This window comes from Cydia amplana, chromosome 12 (assembly GCF_948474715.1).
Source record: "Cydia amplana chromosome 12, ilCydAmpl1.1, whole genome shotgun sequence".
Taxonomy (NCBI): Eukaryota; Metazoa; Arthropoda; class Insecta; order Lepidoptera; family Tortricidae; genus Cydia; species Cydia amplana.
In genome coordinates, this window is record NC_086080.1 from 16,029,125 (window position 1) to 16,049,064 (window position 19,940).

At 36.9% G+C, this 19,940-nt stretch overlaps 2 protein-coding genes across 2 annotated transcripts in view; both read left to right on the forward strand.

Moving 5' to 3' along the window:
• Positions 1-19,940, forward strand: part of LOC134653164 (mucin-2) — a 173,666-nt gene that overhangs the window by 68,743 nt on the left and 84,983 nt on the right. The gene's annotated exons all lie outside the window — the stretch shown is intronic.
• LOC134653129 (uncharacterized) lies at positions 14,777-18,630 on the forward strand. Its single transcript, XM_063508436.1, has 2 exons — positions 14,777-15,711; positions 18,522-18,630. Exons 1-2 carry the CDS (start codon positions 14,886-14,888, stop codon positions 18,533-18,535), a joined length of 840 nt encoding a protein of 279 aa, XP_063364506.1. The 5' UTR covers positions 14,777-14,885; the 3' UTR covers positions 18,536-18,630.

Consider the following 19,940-nt stretch of genomic DNA (forward strand, 5'->3'; position numbering starts at 1 on the left):
TTTTATCCTAGAAAATCTTGTCAACATAGCACTTTATTGTGCTTAGGGCCAGTTGCATCAACCACACTTAGCGGACTGATCAACGTCACTCAGCAGTGAACTATGAAACTTCCCTTACAATAAAATTTTGCGAAGGCTTTAACGGTGACATACGGTTTGGTACAACCGGCCCTTAGTATTTGTTTCGCTATGTGAATAGGTGGCAATTATGAAAAGTGGTATTCAAAATCTGGATGAGAGTACTCTCAAACAGATATCTGGTTTGTCTGTTCCTTATTGAGAAATCTAAATATGAAACATTGTTCACACTAATCACGTCCTAAAGTTGCATGCGCTCATAGGTTATGTTGCCAGCTTACCTTAAGGGCTGATAATTATGTTTGTTTATAAATTAAAAAGAACCTAAAATTAAGTAATAAACCGGATATAAGCAAGGACCGGAAAACCCCTCTTTACGCTTAATCCTATCCATTCGGTAACCCAATCAATTCGGTTACCGTATCATTCGGTAACCCTATCATACTGTTACCTGATTGTAACGGTAAGCTTATTGAAACGGTAACCTTAACCTTTAACCGAGTTAATCTCAAAACCCCATCGCGTTAGGGTTTTTGTTAGGGGTTTTTAACCGGTTTTTATTCAGTTATGGTAACCTTTATTATCGGTTGCTTATTGGTTTGCTACATTCGTATTTAGTGATGTGCCGTCAGTCAAATACCTACTAAAAGAAAAAGTTAATTTATTAATAGAACTAATAGTTTATTTTGTTATTTTTGTATTTTTTTTAATTTTGCTTATTTTAATGTTTTTGTTTATTTTAATGTTTTTGTTTATTTTACTTATTTTGTCTATTTTTTTATTTTGTTTATTTTACTTATTTCATTTATTTTATATGTCATTAATTTTGTTAATTTTATTTATATAATTTATTTTGATTATTTTGATTATTTTTTTATTTTGTTTATTTATTTTTTATTTTTTATTTTATGTATTTGATTTACTTTATTTACTTTATTTACTTTATTTACTTTATTTACTTTATTTACTTTATTTACTTTATTTACTTTATTTACTTTATTTACTTTATTTACTTTATTTACTTTATTTACTTTAATTACTTTATTTACTTTATTTACTTTATTTACTTTATTTACTTTATTTACTTTATTTACTTTATTTACTTTATTTACTTTATTTACTTTATTTACTTTATTTACTTTATTTACTTTATTTACTTTATTTACTTTATTTACTTTATTTACTTTAGTTACTTTAGTTACTTTATTTACTTTATTTACTTTAGTTACTTTAGTTACTTTATTTACTTTATTTACTTTATTTACTTTATTTACTTTATTTACTTTATTTACTTTATTAATTTATTTACTTTATTTACTTTATTTACTTTATTTACTTTATTTACTTTATTTACTTTATTTACTTTATTTACTTTATTTACTTTATTTACTTTATTTACTTTATTTACTTTATTTACTTTATTTACTTTATTTACCATATTTACTTTATTTACTTTATTTACTTTATTTACCATATTTACTTTATTTACTTTATTTACTTTATTTACTTTATTTACTTTATTTACTTTATTTACTTTATTTACTTTATTTACTTTATTTACTTTATTTACTTTATTTACTTTATTTACTTTATTTACTTTATTTACTTTATTTACTTTATTTACTTTATTTACTTTATTTACTTTATTTACTTTATTTACTTTATTTACTTTATTTACTTTATTTACTTTATTTACTTTATTTACTTTATTTACTTTATTTACTTTATTTACTTTATTTACTTTATTTACTTTATTTACTTTATTTACTTTATTTACTTTATTTACTTTATTTACTTTATTTACTTTATTTACTTTATTTACTTTATTTACTTTATTTACTTTATTTACTTTATTTACTTTATTTATTTTATTGATTTTGTTTATTTTATATATTTTATTTATTTCGTTTATTTTATTTATCTTATTTATTTTATTAGGATAAAGTTCATTTATTTAACTTAAAAGGTAATAATAAAAAAACATTACAACTAACTATGAATAGTATGAATTAAAAATTTAAAACCTAAACTAAAATTAAAATAAACCTACTTAAAAATTAAACTAATACTTATAATATTATATAAAAACTAAAATGCAATACTAATAAAATAGATGTAAATAATATAATTTATTTGTTTTTATTTATTTATTTCATTTATTTTATTTGTTTTATCTATTTTATTTGTTTTATTTAGTTTAGAAACTTACAAAATTAAAAGTAGTAGTATGTAACTACAAAAGTTAAATTAATTCAGAATAACATTCTAATTGAATAAAACGTTATTTAGTATAATCCTACATCTGGAATAAATATTCCGTTTTGTCTTTTTCATTTAAAATAAAAGTGTCATGATTTATTCACTTTCTATTTATTCTAAAATAACGAGTGCAAGAATTATTCTTATTCAAATCGATTGGAATAAGAATGAAATTTCTGTTTTTATTCTTATTCTTATTCAAGTTATTTTTTGCCCAACTCTGCTCTAGATTACTCTCGTGTTGTTGAAGGTGACTATTGAACAAAATCTGGAAAATATCTTTCATGTATGAAGTCAATTATTTGCACTTCCTAGTACCTAATAACATGAAGATAATAAATATACCTACACAGGCGAAGCAACATGCGTATTTAAATCGAAACGCTGCGCTCCGCTGGCACGCGCTACAACGCAAGTGCACCGAATGTTTAAAGGTCGTGGTATTTTCTATTGTATTAGGATATTTAGGATTAAGCAGAATGCGGTGAGAGTCATAGTGACAACAATAAAGCCTTATTATTGTACTACACTACAGTATTGTTATCAGTACTCTGCCGTGTCATGACTAATTGATGTAATTGTAGATACATGAGTTAGTGGTAACAAGGTTAAATGGCATTTATTTGGTCATATTATACGTCATATTATATGTAGTACAATGTATATAGATAGTAAAATGAATTTCACCCCTCTTTTCAATGGTCGGATTGATTTGAATTTTTTGAAGCCTTCGAAACGGTGATGATAATTTTATAATGAAGCTACATAGAAAGTAAACTGCGAAATTATAATTATGATGGTTCAATGTATATTTCTTTGCGTATTAAGTATGTATTTTGTTTATTATTCCTACCAGCCTTGAGGTCTTACGTATGCTATCTCTTTCACACCTACGGAAAGTGAATGAGATAGTAAATTACTGCAGGTAAGAAAAGAGTCCTACGCTTATCACTATAATTAAATAGATTTGCAGAAAGTTGCAGGCGTGTTTGCACTTGAGACCGTCATTTATTACTCATTGGCAATAAGAATAGGATTAAGTCGTGGCGTGGTGAATTCTTTGTCAGCATTTGCTAAACACGTGCGGCAAGCGTTGTGTCAAACGATATACCTGTTAATTTCCGTCTAAATAATAAATGCAAATTTTAAATATCAGAAGAGCTTTTAAAAACACCATAAGTCTTGGTAGTAACTCGGATACTGAAACCACATACTATAGTTCGTTTTTTTTAGCATTAGAAATAAGGTAAACAATCTTGATGTCTCTTTTAATTGAAAAGCACATTTTAAAAATAAGTTACGGTAAATATGTAACAATTATGAATCTAATACGATCTTTTATAGTCTTCTGCTTTCATAAGTAATAGTTATGGTTTTTAAAAAGTCGCTTACCTTCTTTCAAGTTCTTTCTAATGCTAAAAAAAAACGAATTATAAACATAATTCGAAAACAGAAAAAAATCATGAGTATTTTCCCCATTTGTTCCTGCCCAACGTGATCGCCGCGATACATGAGGCGGGGACATATGGGAATGATTTAAATGAAGCGCCTATTCCCATCTGTGCCCGGCGGGGAGAAATAGGAATACACCATATCAAGCCATTCCTTATCCTACCTTTAAAAACATCTTTTTTCAGGGTTCCGTACCCAAAGGGTATAAACGGGACCCTATTACTAAGACTCCTCTATCCGTCTGTCTGCCACCAGGCTGTATCTCATGAACCGTGATAGCTAGGCAGTTGAAATTTTCACAAATAATTAATTTATGTTGCTGCTATTACAACAAATACTAAAAACAGCATATAATAAATATCTAAATGGGGCTCCCATACAACAAACGTGATTTATTTGCTGGTTTTTGCGTAATGGTGCGGAACCCTTCCTGCGCGAGTCAGACTCGCACTTGGCCGGTTTTTTATTTTTTACATTAATTTAGGCACAGCCATTGAAGAGTTTCGCTATCCACCATCCGTTCAGAGCAGCTGAATTGTACCTGATGATTTAGTTATCACATTAAAATAAATACGGGTATCGTCCAATACCAAGACTATGCGGCAGTAAATTAAATTTGTAAGATTTTATTGCATAAAATCAGGTATAAATTAGTCAAGAAACATAATAGTTTCTTGTCTAATTTACTTCCATCTATACGTAACGCCTATACGGCACCCATACTACATGTTTAATCCAGGAATATTATTTAGAATATAAAATCATGATTATATTTATTTGATTAAGAATGAGATTATTCTTATTCAATTTTTTCACATACGAATTATTTCCGATCAAAATTATTTGAATAATTTTGACGGGAATAAAATCAACATGATTTTATTCTTAGGAATTCTTATTTAAATAATGATTTTATTCTTGAATGCCCAACACTGCTTACTAAGTATGTATGTAATTATGTATCTATTTAATTTAATCAAAACTATTTCACCTACCAATGTTATAGATACCCAATGAATATGTATAATGAATTCTGCCCTAGTAGCACGGTCGCATTTTTATCGTTTATCACCATGCCTGTCACGTTCTAACAAGTATGTAAGTGCGAAAGTGACGGGCATAGTGATAGTCGATAAAAATGGAACCGTGCTGAGCCCCCTGGTATTAATGAAAGATTTGTAGTATTAAAATAAGTTTATAACTGCTATAGATATTTTCTGATCGCTGCATTAAGCGGTACAAGGTAAATTACGACTTAGCTCATACAACTCACCGCATCTGAAAACATTTTAAACTAAAGTCTATTTTTTATTCGGTAGACTAAAATGACATTTCGTAGTATGAACATCATGTGTCATTTCATTTCATACTATGAAATGTCATTTTAGTCTACCGAATAAAAAAATAGACTTTAATTGCTTATTATAAAATAAGCTCATAATAACTAGTACATATGTCATTTGTTAACAATGGTAAAATATCTACCACAATCCGCTAGCGCATGTATCTTTATCACAAAGTGTTTTTTTTTTAAATCACTTAAGATAAATTATACCTAACTAGGTACCAGTAAAATTACTAGTTAGGTGAATTTTTTTCTTTAAATCAGTCTTTAATCTGTAGGTACATATCAAGTGTGAACCCGAAAATAAAAATAATAATCTAAGTAGCATAAAATATATCTAAATAATAGCAGATATTACTAGGATAGGATGTTGTTTACTTGCAACCCCTTTTCTAAAAATTTCTAAACTAGAATTGACAAAAACAATAGGAACACACAGGTATAAAGATAAACAAAGGAATGGCCGCGCTGCGCCGCGGCTGTCGCTCTAAAAATAATACTGTAATTGCTCACTTGTTTTCAATTTTAGCTTAAGGACTCAAAGTGCAATATTGTTTGAATTGTCAATAAGCGAAGTTACCGGCAAAAAAACTTGTTTGTGCTGGAGGCTTCATAGACCGCCCATGCCAACCACGGTTATTCAATAATAAGTTGAATTTAAGTCTGCGTAAAGTTTACAATCGTTTGAACTGGTTCAAAACCTTATTATGAGGTAACAGCATAGACGGGGTTTTTATTTCGGTTACCGGTAACAGGGGTTAACTCGATCTGATACGGTTACCGAATCAAAGTGTTACCTTATCAGACGGTTACCGTTATGGTAGGGGTTTTTATAACCACTTCTAAAATAACCCTATGAAAAACCCCGGTTAAGGTAACCGGTTCCGGTCCTTGGATATAAGTAATAACAAAGTTATTTGTTAGAATCTGATTCTTTGCTGTCTACAATATTGACCATTAACAAAATGTCTAGCTCTAACGGTATTTACCTACTTATATATAAAACGGGTAGTCGATATTTACCAGTCACTTTTCGGTGAAGGAAAACATCGTGAGGAAACCGGACTAATCCCAATAAGGGCCTAGTTTACCCTCTGGGTTGGAAGTTCAGATGGCAATCGCTTTCATAAAAACTAGTGCCCACGCCAATTCCTGGGATTATTTATTTATTTATTTATTTATTTAAACTTTATTGCACAATACACAAAAATAATGTACAAATGGCGGACTTAATGCCTAATGGCATTCTCTACCAGTCAACCATCGGGCCAAACAGAGACATGTAAAATTGGTGCAAGGAGAAAAAGGAATTTAATTATTAGAACTTAGTAAACAACTAAACAATTAATAATTCTGATAAACTACATGTAGAATACACAAATAAAAACACTAGAATATATATAAATAATATACTACTACATATTTCATACATACTCATAATATATAATATAATGATGAACGCTACTCGAACTCTTGTTTCAGCAGATACTTATGTAGCAACCGCTTGAAAGCTAACTTGCTCGGGGCTTGTCTTATATTGAGAGGGAGTGAATTCCAGAGACGACTCGCCTGGACAGCAAAGGAGTTAGTCATAAACCCAGTGCGGTGAGCGGGAATTGATAGTTTGAGAACACGAGATGTACGCAACTCAACTCCAGGGCGAGGGGTATCAAACGGGAACTTATTTCTTAGATATATATATATATATACTCTCCCGCCCGATTTCGACCACGGCGACTGTTTCAACTCCGCTGCTGAAGACGTTCGTGTGCCCGCGTGTGGCTTGCGTAGCCGATCTTATTAACAAAGACCCGTGCACACAACGGGCACTCTTATCGGGCATTTCTTAGATATCCAGGAGCAGAAGGCTCAAACAAGATTGAAAATAGGGTACAAAGTATTCGAAGTGATCTACGGCGACGGATGGAGAGCCAATTGAGCTGGCGACGGTAATAGGAAACATGATCGTATTTACGCAAACCAAAGATAAATCTTATGCCGTTGTTGAGGAGACGTTCAAGTTTGTTGAGGGACTCTTGAGTGGCATTCGTTGTACACACGTCACCATAATCAATAATTGGCAAAATCAACGCCTGTACCAACATCTTTTTTGTACTTACTGGGAGAAAATTCTTGAATTTATACAGAGTTCTTAGTGTGCCTGAAACCTTACGACTTACATCACCTAGCTGGCCGCTCCAGGAAAGCAATGAAAAAAGAATCATATGGAAGCGACATACCTACAAAAAAAGTGTGGCCGACGCCATATTGCCGAGAACTGAACATGGCGGTCTGTAGTGCTGGGAAAACAAGTTGATATTTGACAAGGATATCGATAAACTAAGTTGTCATCATTTTAAACACATAAACCTATTAGATCCACTTAAAGAGAAGAAAAACATAGTGTACAAAAGGCGGACTTTATACGTCTTATGACATTCTCTACCAGTCCACCTTAAGCCCTAAGCCTGCCTTAAGGCAAAGCAGAAAAAAATGTTGATGTTGGCGTGTAACTTAAGATAACATATAATTGAGAGAACGCTATTTGTTGGCTTATGAGTCTTTATGACGGCCGTTTGCATTATCGATACCTACTCTAGTTCATAATTGTACTAATTACGATTAATTAAGACGATAGTGCAGATATCACAAAGTTGCAATTTAATTAATAATATAAATGCATAGATGGTCAGGCAAGTCTTGTCGGTAGAAAAAGGCGCAAAATTCCAATTTTCTATGGGACGATATCCCTTCGTACCTACATTTTTGAAATTTGCCGCCTTTTTTTACTGACAAGACCTGCTTGACCATTTATTAGCGCTATTGTGAACTAGGGTACCGTTATTAGTTAAATATAACATAAGAAGATTATTCTTCCTATGTAGAATAAAACAACATTCATACACAAAAATATTCTTTATTCATTTCTGATTCGGAATAATACAACTTTGTTCAGGTAGTTCCAGAAAGATTCTTTTTCAGTTTGTTTTTTCTATAATATTGGAAAAGTACATCAAGGTAAGTTTGAATTACACTTTTCATCAGCAAGAGTTTGTGTTTTGCCTTATATTTTCTGTTCCAATAGTTTCTAACCATTTTTTTCTCGTACATTCAGTTCAGATTTCGGTAACCTGAAAAAACAAAAATATTATATAATATATGATTACTTACTTTCCTTCAGTACAACCGCTTTCAGGATACAGGTTTTAATTATATACATATATACTTGGTCAACCAGATCTTTTCAGTAGAAAAAGGCGGCAAATTTGAAAAAAGTAGGCGCGAAGCGATACCGTCCGTCGTAAAATGAGATTGGTCCAATTTTTGCTAATTAATTGAAAATATAAATTTACATACAAAATCTTTCAAATACATGTTAAGATTCTTCCCCAAACTTTTCTTAAATTCGATATAAAAGCACATCACTAACTGTCAAATGTACTAATTTCTATAGTACGAAAATATCGAAAATAAATCCTTAATTTATTCCAATATATCGCAAATAATATTTATTGGCTAGTTATTAACTAAATACACACCATAACAAGGCAGTCATCTATGAAATAACAAATATTTCAGTTAAAATGTAAACATACCGGTGCAACGACAAACTTTTCCGGTTTTCCTTTTTTCTTGAGCCACATCCAACAAAACTGCACTTAGGGATTATGTCCTTTCTTGTCCTTCGCCACTACACCACATTATTAAACAGAAATATTCGCAAAATTTCCGAATATCCAATATTTTATTTTAATAACAGAACACTTTGACGCTTCATGTACCTTGGAAAACGTGAACTGAATATGGCGGACCGGCCACAGTAGGTATGTCACGTGACCATCAAATGAAAAATGTTGCCATACCAGAACGCACTGAAGTATTGTTATCCTTTTCCACATAAGGGAAAATTTATTGGTTAGAAAGTGACAACATAATTTTTACTTATTCTGCATCGAAATGCTTGGTATTTGTATAACTGATTGCATGTATAGAACAATATGCCGAGTCCACTCTTTTATACATCATTGCAGGAAAGGGTAGAATCAAAAATGAATCCTAAGTTCTTAGCCTTAGTGCACACGGGAATGACAGGTGTGATAGCGACTGAACTGAGCTTTGAGATTTGGCGCTGGCTGCCCAGAATTACGGCTTGACACTTGGCTGGATTAACACTAATACCAAAACTGCTAGACCATTCAGCGATGTGTTCTAGATCAGCGTTTAGCAATGAAATGGCAGAGTTAACATCGTTCACATCAGCTTGAGCATACAGCTGCAGGTCATCCGCATACAAATGGTAAGAGCTACGAATATTGGTGGTAATCAAATTAATAAATACGGAGAACAAAAAGGGCGATAGAATACCACCTTGAGGAACTCCAGTGTTCAGTGCACACCAATCAGATAGCGAACGGTTAGCTCGGACTGCCTGAACACGATCCGATAAATAAGAGGAGAACCACTTTGTCGCCTCAACAGACACCCGCAAGTGAGTCAGAGCAGCGAGAAGTAGGTCATGGTCAACCACATTGAAGGCGTTCGAGAAGTCTATAAGCACCAGCACCGTGACCTTGGATGCTTCCATCCCTTGGATTAGTTGCCAAGCGGCCCCTAGGCTCCCATGAGCCGTGGAAAAATGCCGGGACAACGCGAGGAAGATGATGATATAAACGGGTAGTCGAGTTATACTACAGTCATTACCTACTAATATTACTGTTATTTACATAATCCATAGTCATAATGCACTAGATTTCCCACCAAACACCAGTTTATGGGAAAGTAAGAGTACAGTGGACGTGGGAACACCAACGCATTATGTCATTCGACGTAACCATCACTGTGCAAATTGTTGCTGATTATACTTTTTGACCAACTTGTTCAGAAGGCGAATTTGACTTAATTTAAAAGCAGCTTGTGACATGGCTATCATTCCATCACATTTTTCGTCGTCGGTTGCTTTTGTGAAAATGAGCAACGACACTCGCTAACTGTAGGTACATTTTGTTGCTCACAATGGTAATCTGTTAAAATAATTTAGACAAGCACATTCACCTGCAGATTTCTGGAGGGACAGTAGTTATAAACTTCCTGTCTGCTTTGTACATAAATAATTATAAAGTATTATATTATTAGGATTATATTTTATTTTTTATTTTTTTAGGAATTGAATTGTGGCATTGTGTTGTATGGCGGCCGTGTTCGTGACACTCGAGTAGCGGTGTCATGAGCTGTCAAAAATAATGTGAAATAGAACCCTTTATACTTACAGTGTTTGTGGAACACAAACAAAAGAATGCGTGTTATGAACTTTTGGACGCACAATTCGCTATTATTACAGTACAGTTGACAAGTTGATTATAGAAATTAGAGTGCCATGCTATAAATTATGATTGCCCACTGTCTAAACAAGTAATATGAAGTAAGTGCCTGGGAACTTTTGCTTATATTATGTCTAGAAATTTAGTTAATTTACTTTAGTTTGAGAGCGCCCGAACATATAATATAAATAACTGACCTTGGTAAGCAAGTCCTAATAATACAAACTTTTACTTAAAACATTTCCAATCATCCTCACACCTTTTTTTTTTTTTTTTTTTTTTTGACGGAGTGGGAATGCATTTACGCACGGTGTGTGGGACTCGCCGCTCCTTGTCCCTCTCTTGGTTTTTTTTGTGTCGAGAAACAAATGAACCTTATGAATCATAATATATCTAATTCATAAGCTCTGTTATGATCTGAGACCTCGCGTACATCGTCAATCAAACAGCATCATATCAGTGAGGCAACTTATGTCGTAAGCCAAGCCGTCACAACCATAGTCATTTGACCACATTACATACGACTTCAGGCTTAAGTCAAAAACTTGTATTTACGAGCAAGTTTCAAAGAGTTATGCTCTTTTGTTTTAGCATGGTAAGTAGTACTTGGTTATTCGTCACGCAAGCTTAGTGGCGGACGAGACGCATTAAAAATCAGTTGGAAACGCATTTGTCTTAAAGTGCGGGCCTACCACGAACCACGTTCGACATGTTTCCTCTCTGTCGCACTTGTAAATTCGTACGTAAGTGTGTCAGGGAGGTAACACGTCGAACGTGGTTCGCGGTAGGCCCTCTGTGGTCCTACATTCGTTCTAGATGAAGCATCGATATGCGGCGAACTTCAAAAGTGCATAGCTGCTTTATGATCGACTTCCATTGATAAACTGGCCTTGCACTTCTAGATTAAGTATCGGATGGTAGCGGTAAGTGTAATCCTACCAAAAACAATTCATGTAAAATGTTGCCAAGACGAAACCATAAGGCTCGCACTGACAAAAAGTTATCAGATCTCTTGTAGAGCCAAGCTTCTAACTCTACAAGCCCTAACTTCACAAACTCTACACCTTAGTCAAAATATGTGGCTTGACCGTTTCGCTATTGTCACATGGACGTAAGGTGAAAAATGTATTCACTATTCATTATTTTTTATAATACAATAGTTCTTGGAGTAACGAAACGGCCAAGCCACATATTTTGACTAAGGTGTAGAATTTGTGAAGTTAGGGCTTGTAGAGTTAGAAGCTTGGCTCTACAAGAGATCTGATAACTTTTTGTCAGTGCGAGCCTTATGGTTTCGTCTTGGCAACATTTTACATGAAAATGTTTTTGGTGGGATTTCACTTCTTTTTGTAAGTTGCTTCCATCCCCTAATTTAAAGGGTTGCGCGTGTGATTTAAGGTACTATTAAAAATCCTGAAATACGTACCTCGGGGCATCTTTTATACAATCTGCTTTTTACTGATTCCCCATACAAACTTCAACCCTCCTTTTCCCCTAACGCCTTTTCCACCCCCTTTTCACCCTTACGGGGTGATTTTGGGGTTGAAAACTGTTCAATGCCATTCCCCATTACAAAAACTATCTACATACCAAATTTCAACTAAATCGGTTCAGCGGTTATTGATTTCCCATACAAATTTCCACCCCCCTTTTCCCCCCCTTAGGGGCAAAAAATTTCAAGTTTTTGAATTATTTTGTTGTTTGTGTACTAATACTATCTCACATGCCAAATTTCAGCTTCCTAGGACTTTAGGAAGTACCCTAGAGGTTTTGATGATCAACAGTGAGTGAGTGAGTCAGTGACGAAATTGGGGTATTTTAGATATGAATAAAATCTTAAGTATAAGAGCTATGCAATTGAAATTTTTTACGTTTAATAAGTCCACTATTGACATCATATCCCGAGAATTTTGTTTATCTGGCATAATCCAAACCCAAGTTATGAGGGTTCAAAAAAACGACGAAGCGCTTCGAGAAAAGGTAGGTAGTGCCCTTGCGCTTCGCTTTGCTCGTCTTGGCGGGGGCACTACCGTGCCCCCAGATATCTTGTAATAAAACTCAGGTTACGCAATTAATTAATGCTGTATTCCTTGTGTTTTTATCTTACTAACTAGACGCCATCTTGGTTGGGGGGCAAGGACGAGACACCAAAAAAGTTTATATTTCGCGGACTAGCATAGTAATATTTTATTATTAAATTAATATGGGTTTCCCTGATTCTATTAATTACCTACGTACCTATCTAAACGTATATATTTACTTCCTTACAAAACATCTTAGTTACAGAGCAATCTTGCAAGATATTTTATCAATTCATGAACGACTTCTTTTTACACCAATTTAACCTGATCTTATCAATTCTTGAGCAAGTTTACGGAGAAATACGTCTTTATTAATTGATGTGCCGGTTTTACATTGCGTCAATTACATTGAGACATGGCCGGTTCATGTTTCGATAATTGCTACGTAAGTATGTATTAGATCCATATAATTATGTCAAATTATATTTTATATTATATTTATGTTTGCAACATACTCTAAACTTTTTACAATTACGTCTAGATGTTGTGTAAAAGTTTTTGTAAATCTATAATCTATCTTATTATGACAGTGCTTGCGTTCAGTTTTCAAACAAGTATTTTAAGATAAAAAGCTAGAGTGAAATAGGCTAGACATTTATAATGGGGCTATTTATTTCTGTTAGGAAACCGCAATAGTTATTTTAGTATTTTCCGAGCTCTTGCCTCCATTGTGTCAAGTTTTATTTTAGTAACGATGTTGGTAAACTATCTTTTGTTATACACAAAAGAGCCGAGAACGCTTTAGTTCAGCTTGGTTCAGCTAATCTGTCGTTGACTCGGTTGAATCGTACTATTTCACAAACAGAGTACTCTATTGTTCATACAATAAATTGTAATTAATTATTTAAAAATTACAACACGCACGTTGAAACTTTGATAAATGAGCTGTTAACCAGAAAGCCTGAAAACTGGGCTAAAATGTATATAAATATAAGTTTTATTCGATAGACTAAAATGACATTTCATAGTATGAACGACATGTGTCATTCATTCTATGAAATGTCATTTTAGTCTACCGAATAAAAAAATAGACTTTACAGCGATTAATTTTGTGTTTTATCTTTACGTAGTGTGGTGGCATCACTTTGAAATGCCATAAGAAAGTAGCAAATCCCGATATGTGTATAAACCATGAAGTGAATTGGCATTAAATATAACATGTTTCCATAAATACTATACGAGACATAGCACGCGATGTGACATGACGAGTCAATAGAGTGCCCCACGATCCCAAAACAGGGGAAATATCCTCGAATGGAGATCTTGAGAGCTAAGATTGAGGGCCCGATTCGGATTTTGTAATAGACATCTATTAGATATCTTTTAGACATCGCCAAGATACGATAACGATATGTTTAAGATCCTGTCAAATTTGTCATTTCCGCGATTCTGGAGATACTCTTGAACGATTTCCACAAGATATTACTTAGAGATCTAATTCACATCTAATAGATATCTAACACGATCTATCGTAAAAGTGACATTGGTTGCCCGAATTGCACTGCAAAAGAGAACTAGTTGAAATCTAAACTATAACGTATCTAGAATGGATCTAGTACGTGTCGTCTCTTGTGAATATCTTGAAGTTCGAATACGGCAGTGAGCCTGAAAGACAATGCATAAAGAATGACTCACGCTGGACCGGGCCGGGGCCGGGCCGGAGCTTTCGGCGCTTCGTTTTCTATGGAAAGCACCACGTGATCACCGATCAGCCGTCATAGAAAATCGTCCGTCGTGTCGTACGCCTCGGCCCGGGCACGGGCCGGTCTAGCGTGAGTCATCCTTTATCGACACCATATATAAGGGAGGGACAACATCATATGTTACCTTTTGCTGTCAAACATCAGTTATATACAATTTTATTAGACAGTGAAACTTCTATTATTTACAAGCTAGAATACAAAAACAAAAATAAACTACGGTGCTACGATGGTGAATTGAAAAGTTTTGAGCCTAACTTTTAAAATAAAGACTTGAGTTTTTATAACAATTTTATTTCTCTACTTAATCTCCAAAACTATCTATACACTTTTGCCACCTTGCTTCTAACTTCATTATTCCTTGTAAAAAAAAGAATCTTGAAGGAGATCGAAATATTCAGTCACAGCTTCTTGTACCTTAATATCCGTCGAAAATATATGGCCTTAATGTCGGCGGCCGATCGTAAGATCAGGCAGATCGTAATTGATATATATACGTCTAGCGTATGCTTGCTTGTGTGCGTGGCTGCGCCCACCACGATACCCATACGTGAATAAAGCAGTGCATAACTAGCTACCGGTTGTTTCACTTGTGTCCATATCTACGTATCTAACAGTGGCGACGAATACCCACATTTAAGCAAAAAGTAACATGTCGACTGGATTATTTGGTATTTTGACCAGTTTTGACCACAATGGACAGGAGTGGAAGACATACAAAAGCCGCCTGACACAGTGGTTTGTGGCAAACGACATCACCGATGCCACAGACGCGACTGGATCTAAGCGGAGAGCTATATTGCTAAGTGCACTCACGGAGGGTACGTACAGACTCGCTGCAGATTTGGTTTTGCCAAAGGATGTACAAACGGTGCCCTACGATGATATCATAAAGAGTTTGGATACCCATTTCAACCCTAAACGAGTTGGGTTCAGCGAGAGGCATAAGTTCTACGCAGCGGTACAACGAGAAGGCGAATCTCACTCACAGTGGGCCGCGAGACTTCGTGGTCTGACGTCGCTTTGTGCCTTCAATAATGTGGAAGAAACGCTACTCGATCGCTTTATTATGGGAATGAGGGCTTGTTATGAAAAAGAAAAGCTTTACGCGCAAGAATTGGCTGGCCTTACGCTTGGCAAAGCTGTGGAATATGCCGAGAATGTTAGCACCGCGCGCGCAGCTGCCGCCGCCAGCGCGAGCGGAGCGGGCGCGTCTACCGCGGCCGCCGCGGCGCTGGACCCGCTATTAAAGGTTTCACGCAGTCCTAGTGCCAAGGGACCGGCCGCTACAAAAAATAGCCGTATAGGGAAGCCTAAGTGTACCATATGCGGGTATACCAACCACAAAACCGCGGAGTGTCAGTATAGTGATTATGTGTGTAAGAAGTGTAACGTTAAAGGCCATCTACGTAGGGTGTGTCCATCAAAAGTGAATTACGTAGACAATGGAGCCGGAGACGAGGACTTCGGAGACGATGGTGAGGTATTTACTATACGTTCGTTGCGGGGAGAGCCAATGGTAGGCACTGTAACTGTTCGCGGATCTAAATTAAATTTCGAGATAGATACCGGTGCTGCCGTAACTGTTATTTCAAATGATATTTATAAATTATACTTTAAAGATGTGCCATTGGGTCCGTTGCGAAGAAGGCTGGTTACTTATAATGGCGATAATATCGCATGTGTAGGCGTTGTGCGGTTGCCTGTGTGCTACGACAACTACACACATTCGTTAGACATACATGTCGTACGAGACGGCGGAGTGTCTCTTCTAGGTAGGGACTTTATATCAGCCTTTCAATTGGAACTTGTACGAGTTAATCACTGTCACCAATTGTCTTCAGTTGAACAGCTACATAAAAAATTTCCTAGATTGTTTTCAAATTCATTAGGCTGTTTTAATAAACACAAAGTCAGACTGAGGCTCAAAGATAACGCGAAACCGGTTTTTATTAAAGCGCGGCCGATCGCATTTGCACTGCGCGATAAGGTAAACAAAGAAATCGACCGGCTAGTACAATTAGGTATTTTAAAACCTGTAGACCACGCCGAGTATGCTTCGCCAATAGTCCCAGTGTTAAAACGGAATGGCAGTGTCCGACTGTGTGCAGATTATTCTGTTAGTTTAAATAAGCAATTGATAATCGACCAGTATCCCTTGCCAACAGCAAAAGAATTATTTGCAAAATTGTATGGTGGCATTAAATTCACTAAACTCGACTTATCAATGGCTTACAACCAATTTGTTTTAGATGATGAGTCACAGCCGTACACTTGCATAAATACATCTCGGGGACTGTATATGTATACTCGTTTGGTGTTCGGTCTCGCCAGCGCGCCGGCCGTGTTTCAGCGCGCCATGGAGGGCGTGCTGGCCGGCATGGAGGGCGTGCTGTGCCTGCTCGATGACGTGCTCGTCACGGGCCGCGACGACGCGGAGCACGCGCGCAGGTTAAACGCCGTGCTCGAAAGGTTACAAGACGCAGGATTGACGTTGCAACAAGAAAAGTGTGATTTTTATAAAAATGAAGTTAGTTATTTGGGCTATGTTATAGATAAAAACGGCTTACATAAATCACCCGATAAGGTCGAGGCAATAGTAAAGGCTCCCGTTCCGAATAATGTTAGCGAGCTCCAATCATTTTTGGGGCTAGTAAATTATTACAGGAACTTTGTACCAAATGCGTCGTCAATCTTGTGTCCTCTATATGACCTTTTAAAAAAGGGGTCTAAATGGCAATGGAAGGATGCACACCATACCGCTTACATGCAGATAAAAAAATGTATAGCATCAGATCAGGTTTTGGCTCACTTCAATCCAGGGGCTAAGCTATTTTTGACAGTCGATGCCGGGCCCCGAGGCCTTGGTGCGATTTTATCGCAACTGGACCCCGGAGGCCTAGAGAGGCCGATTTCTTTTGCCTCGAGGACATTGTCGGTAGCCGAAACGCGATACTCTCAGCTACAAAAGGAAGCTACCGCTATTATTTTTGGTGTGCGTCGCTTCCACCAATATTTGTATGGAAGATCAGAGCCGTTCGTCCTTCGCACAGACCACAAACCCCTTGTATCGATTTTTGGTCCATATAAGGGTATCCCAGAAGTGACAGCCAATCGCCTCCAGAGATACGCAATATTTTTAAGCGCGTATAATTATTGCATTGAGTATGTGCGAAGTGCTGACAACAGCGCTGATTTTTTGTCGCGCGCCAGTCTCCCGGCGCCGGCACCTGCACCGACAGACGAGCGCGCGGCCTGCGCGGGCGCGCGGGGCGCGGCGCAGGAATGTGCTGACGGCGCGGAACCGTGCGATCGCGCTGCATACGTACATTTCGTTCTAAGTGGAAGTCTGCCTGTCACTTTTACGGACGTATGCAAAGAAACCCGTAATGACGTTATTTTAGTTAAAGTACGTAAACATATAATGGAGGGTTGGCCAAACAAAGTTAACGATTTACAAATTAAACCTTACCACTTATGTCGAACACAACTGTCATACGAAAATGGGTGCATTATGAGGGGTCATAAGGTTGTAATTCCAGACACGTTACGTGAAAAAGTGTTGTCAGAGCTCCATAAATCGCATCTTGGTATAGTGAAGACTAAGGCGGAGGTTAGGTCTAGATTTTGGTTCCCGGGTGTGGACGAAGCTGTAGAACGAATGATAGGATCTTGCGATATTTGCATACAGATGCGACCAGCACCAGCCCGAGTCAAGCCCGTTCCGTGGACACCGCCTAAGGAGGCTTGTAGTCGTGTCCATGCCGACTTCCTTGGCCCAATAAATGGTCGAATGTACCTAGTGCTGGTGGATGCGTTTTCCAAGTGGCCAGAAGTGTATGACATGGCCAACACAACTACATCCACTGCCACTATCGATAAATTGTATGAATTTATGTCCAGATTCGGTATACCGCTAACCTTGGTAACGGACAATGGCACAGCTTTTTGTTCCCAAGAATTTCAATCTTTTTGTAATCTTAATGGAATACAGCATGTTACGTCACCGCCGTACCACCCCGCAAGCAACGGTCAGGCCGAGTCGTATGTGAAAGTAGTTAAAAAGGGAATACGGTCTAGTCTTATGTCGAGCAGTAATGTTAAACAAGCGAAAATGGAACTTTTAAAATATTTGTTTGATTACCGTAATTCGAAACATACTACCACTGGATTTTCTCCCGCGCAATTAGTCTACGGCCGTAAAATGAGGTCACGTATAGATCTCTTATCCCCACCCTCGTCGTCGCCCTCGTCTGTGGCTCCAAAGTCTGATAAGTCCGAGGTTCAGTGCTCACAGGATAATAATAATGTAACTAACCGGAAACAATTCGCAATTGGCACCTTTGTACTCTATACAAAAAATGTAAACAATAATAAAATTATATGGGGTAAAGGAACGGTACAAAAGCGAATAGGAAAAGTTATGTATTTAATTAAAGACTGGGATTCTCAAATAAGTTATCGTAAACATATAAACCAATTAGCATTGTATAAAGGTCACCTGGGAGATGCTAATGTATGGGACTATGACGATCACGATATACTTACGCACTCACCGCCTACGCCGACTTCTACGTCGCCGCCGCCGCCAACGCCGCCGCCGCCGCCGCCGCCGCCACCGCCGCCGCCGCCGCCGCCACCGCCGCCACCGCCGCCGCCACCACCGTCCGCGCCAGCGCCGCCGCCGCCTCAACCGATAATGTTGCCATCGCCTCACCAGAATGCGTCAGGCCATCTTACTCACCCCGTGGAGGAGGAAGAGAACAACGAAGATGAGGAGGAGTTTCATGAGGCAGAATCCGACAATAGGCCGCCTCCATGCGAGACACGGAGAGTGATGCGTCCCCGTCCCAAAATAGATTTTAAGAAATACTACTAATGTCTAGTTTGAAAATTAGGTTATAGGATTAATAGTTTAATAGGTGGAGGGATGATATATATACGTCTAGCGTATGCTTGCTTGTGTGCGTGGCTGCGCCCACCACGATACCCATACGTGAATAAAGCAGTGCATAACTAGCTACCGGTTGTTTCACTTGTGTCCATATCTACGTATCTAACAGTAATGTTCCTGTGTAATGTTTTGACGATAGTGACATTAAACCAATATAGGTAGGATAGATTCGTTAGGTTGCTTTAGATGCCCGAAGGGCAAACTGCCCAGAAATAGGAGCCCCGCGTAGCGGGGCTCCGTCGACTCAGGGAACGGGTCAAAGATTTTCACGTTTCACGATATGCCTAGGAATTTCACGATATGCCCGATCTTACGATCGGCCGCCGACATATATATCCAATCAACTATGCAGCCGTTTAACCTAGTAGCCAATACCCATTTTCGGAGTGCAACGATCGATCAACCGCCAGGCGTAGCACGTAAACGACGTATTATACCATTACGTACCTACTAGCCACGTTAACTGACAATTAATATACCGTATTGTAAAGCCATAAGGTTCAATGATGGTCAGGAGAATGTTACTGTAAGTTTGCGCAAGTAACGGTTATGTTACAGTTATGATTTAGTTTAATTGTTATATTTCTGTGCTTCCTGCTGATTGGGTCAGACGCGCGTGGACTTGTGAAGTATACTTATGACTATATGGGCTCGACTCGAACTTTAAGATACGTCAATTAATAGATCTAGAAACGATATGTATTAGATATGTCAGTGGCAAATGTGACGTTTCTTTAAACAAAAACGTCACTT